This window comes from Pyrus communis, chromosome 6 (assembly GCF_963583255.1).
Source record: "Pyrus communis chromosome 6, drPyrComm1.1, whole genome shotgun sequence".
Lineage (NCBI taxonomy): Eukaryota > Viridiplantae > Streptophyta > Magnoliopsida > Rosales > Rosaceae > Pyrus > Pyrus communis.
The window spans coordinates 2022927-2026801 of NC_084808.1; the positions used below are offsets into that span (position 1 = coordinate 2022927).

The 3875-nt window shown below is 37.4% G+C and overlaps 1 protein-coding gene across 1 annotated transcript; it reads left to right on the plus strand.

Moving 5' to 3' along the window:
* The first annotated feature begins 303 nt into the window (after window positions 1–303).
* LOC137735871 (cinnamoyl-CoA reductase-like SNL6) lies at window positions 304–3151 on the plus strand. Its single transcript, XM_068475221.1, has 6 exons — window positions 304–438; window positions 514–671; window positions 768–956; window positions 2301–2454; window positions 2565–2757; window positions 2867–3151. Exons 1-6 carry the CDS (start codon window positions 315–317, stop codon window positions 2952–2954), a joined length of 906 nt encoding a protein of 301 aa, XP_068331322.1. The 5' UTR covers window positions 304–314; the 3' UTR covers window positions 2955–3151.
* The last annotated feature ends 724 nt before the right edge of the window (window positions 3152–3875 follow it).

Consider the following 3875-nt stretch of genomic DNA (forward strand, 5'->3'; position numbering starts at 1 on the left):
CACATCAACTCAACTCGTACATTATGATATTATGTGATGAGTTAACAGTTAAAGGATCTAAATGTGGCCCGTGAGTTGATTATTATTTGCATTGGAATGAGGCCGTATATATATAGAAAAGAAAATACTAAAATATGGAATACAAGGCTAAGGGGGTATTGAGAACATAAGATGGTGAGTAGATGGGGAACGTGTAACTGATAGTTCACCAAACTCCTCCATTAGCACCTACTAGCTCTCTTTTCACACCCTATATAGAGCAGCAGAACGAACTAACGTATGGAACAAAGAAGAAAACCCGGAAAGGTGCAAATATGGAGTACGAAAAACCCTTAGTCTGTGTTCTCGATGCTTCAACCTACGTGGGCTTCTGGATTCTCAAAGGGTTACTTGGGCGGGGGTTCAAAGTCCACGCAGCTATCCAGCACGAGAAGAATGGTAATTAATGATTGAGCATGTTTTGTTTGGGCCGTGTTTCGACGTGTTTTTTAGGACTGATTTGAGTTTATGCAGGGGAAACGGAGATACAGAAGAGAATCAGGGAGACGGAGAAGGCGGAAGAGGGATTGGTAGTGTTTGATGTGGATGTTTTGGACTACCACAGCATTCTTGTGGCTTTGAAGGGCTGCACTGCTATGTTCTGCTGCCTAGATAGTCCTGATGGATATGAAGTAAGTTTTTGAGATGAACTGTGGTTCATGTTTATAATTAATTAATTTTAATGACTTTGGGAATGCTAATATATTTGCGAATTATTAATTAATTAGGAGAAAATGGTGGATTTGGAAGTCAGAGGAGCAATTAACGTTGTGGAAGCATGTGCTCAAACAGAGAAGGTGGAGAAGGTTATCTTCACTTCTTCTTTGACTGCAGCAATATGGAGAGACAACATTTCTTATCAGAAGGATGTCGATGAGAAGTCATGGAGTGATCACCAATTTTGCAGGAAATTGAAGGTTTTCATCTTCTAATTTTTATTTATTTATTCGACAAAAAATAAAATTTATTTATTTAATTTTAATACATATGCATTTAGGGTTTTTTTAGACAATTAGCAGGAATAATCACTTTTTGACATTTTGTCACATCCTGGCCCGGGGGGGACCACTTCCCGGGCCCGCTCCACCACCGTAGCACGATATTGTCCGTTTTGGGCCCCGACCACGCCCTCATGGTTTTGTTTCTGGGAACTCACACGAGAACTTCCCGATGGGTCACCCATCCTGGGAGTGCTCTCGCGCGCTACTCGCTTAACTTTGGAGTTCCCATGGAACCCGAAGCCAATGAGCTCCCAAAAGGCCTCGTGCTAGGTAGGGATGAGAATATACATTTAAGGATCACTCCCCTGGGCGATGTGGGATGTCACACATTTGGTTGAAGAAATAATTTGTGTTTATTTTGTCGTTATTGTATCATTGTTGCATTGTTGTTATGACATCAGCGTGTTAGCAATATATGTATGATCAATATGTCGTTAATAAATATTGACATTTTTGCAATTAAATCTCAAAAACGGATCGTTCATTGCTTTTTTTTTTTTTTTTTTTTTTTTTTGCTTCTTCAAATTGGATCTTTAGATCTAAGGTTGGTTGTTCAGAAATTATAAAAATGACACATTTACTTTATTAATTTTATGCACTTACCACCGAGACTAAAAAAAGCTAAGATATAAGAGATTGTGTTGTTCGAAATGCTTTTTACAACATTAAACACTTAAAAGCAGTTTCTAATAACCAAAGGAAAATGTTTTTTTTTTCCCTTAAAAAAGGGGATAACTAGTGGGAAGCCACGGTTATTTACCCCTTCCAGGAGCCGTGAAAACTCATAGAAGCATTTCAGACTCACAAAGGAAAAGGTTGGCAATGTCATTTCCAAATCATATTTTGTAGGTCACATGATATGGTGGACTTTAACTAAAATGCTTCTGGACTATGTTTGGTATAAGTGATTAAAACTGGAGTGGGATTTTCTGCTCACTAAATTTCCTTTCTGTTCAATCCCCTCCTATTTGAACGGTCACAATTAAACCACGTAAACATCTTATGTTGACTTCTTTATAAAGAAAGAAAGAAAAGAAAAAGGTAAAGAGAGGAGGGGACTGAAAAGGGGAAATTTTGGAGGAAAAAAAAAATCATACTCGGTTGAAACTTGAAGTTGTAATTACCTTTTGAGCCAACCAAAAAGTTTAGAAGCATTTAGATTTGACGTGTCTCTAATAGAAATGTTTTCAGTTAATTTTCTTCTAATTTTGTTTGGGAGCTGAAATTACGTAATCTTGGTCCTTTTTTTGTTGTTGATAGTTGTGGTATGCCTTGGCAAAGACGCTGTCTGAACAGGCTGCTTGGGCTTTAGCCATGGATCGAATGCTTAGGATGGTTTCCATAAATTCCGGACTTGTTCTTGGCCCTGGTGTGACACAACAAAACCCTCGCACAACTATGTCTTATCTTAACGGTAAGTAATTACACATTTGGAACATCGTTTAATCAACGGACAACGGTAACTTTGCATTTAAAACCTCTTTTTAAAGTTTGTAATTCGACTTTTAATTTGAGTATATATAGGAGCGGCTCAAATGTATGAAAATGGGGTTCTAGCATTCGTTGATGTCAACTTTCTAGTCGATATTCATATTCGAGCTCTGGAGGACGAGTCCACATGTGGGAGGTACTTGTGCTTTAATCAAATAGTGAATACTGAGGATGAAGCTATTAAGCTTGCTCACAGCTTGAGCCCTTTGATATCATTACCACCCAGGTGCTTACGCTTTCTCAACAACTATTACGTAATAAATCACTTATTGCTACGTACTATTGGAAACCATGTTGTAAGGTTTTGATTTTGTCCTTTGATATATGCAATGCAGGTATGAATATCAAGGGAGTGAGGTACATACCGAGCGTTTGAGGAACGAAAAGTTGAGCAAGTTGGTTGAAGCGATGCCTATTAATTAATATGACATGATCGTATTCTTTCCTAAGTTGTAATCTCCTTGTTAAAATCAACAACTGTATGCAGTGATGAAGTCAGGATTTGCCGAGGGGAGGGGTGAAATTCAAAATAGTGCAAAGTTCAATCAAAGCAGTTGTTTTTACATTGGAGAGTGTAAACTTTTGAGTCACTATTAATAGCAGAAAATAGTCTCCCCATCAAAGCGGTTGTAAGGAATAATATCAAAATCAATGTAAGAAACTTAAATTGGCTAGGATTAGATCCTAAAAAATGATAAGCGTCAAATAACGGACTTAAACCTAGTAGGCCTAGGCGAGATCTAGGCAGGAACCAAGATGGATTTAAATTATAGTAAAATAAGCATTAAACAATATTTACATTGTTTTTTAAAAGTAATAAAATATTTACAGATAATGTAAGAGTCCAAGAGGAGTCTTAAAAGAAAAAATAAAAATACATACAAGAATAAAAAATTAAAAATAGAGAGAGAGAGAGAGAGAGAGAGAGATGGGTTAATAAACCAAAAAAAGAAACATGGGGTCAGAAAAGGTCAAAAAGGGAGGAAATGGGTAAACGGGCAGAAAGATAAGGACACGGACGATCCCATTTGGACCACTAAAGTTAAAACATCTGTCAAATAAAGCTCTCCCCCAGCTCTTACTATCTTTCTTACCAAACATACCATTTCATCGCCTATACTAGTATCCAAACATCCATCTTCTCTTGCATTGCAAGCAGTGCTGCCACATCTCCACCAACCACCTTCTCTTCTTTCTCTCGAAGCCATGGCAGCTTCACCCTCTCAAATTTCACGAAACCCATGAACGATCAAATCCATCTTGCTAATCTTATTAAGGAAATTTCATCTATAAGAAAAAAATTATGAAGCAGGTTGAAATTATTCAGTGAAATTTGGGAGAAGG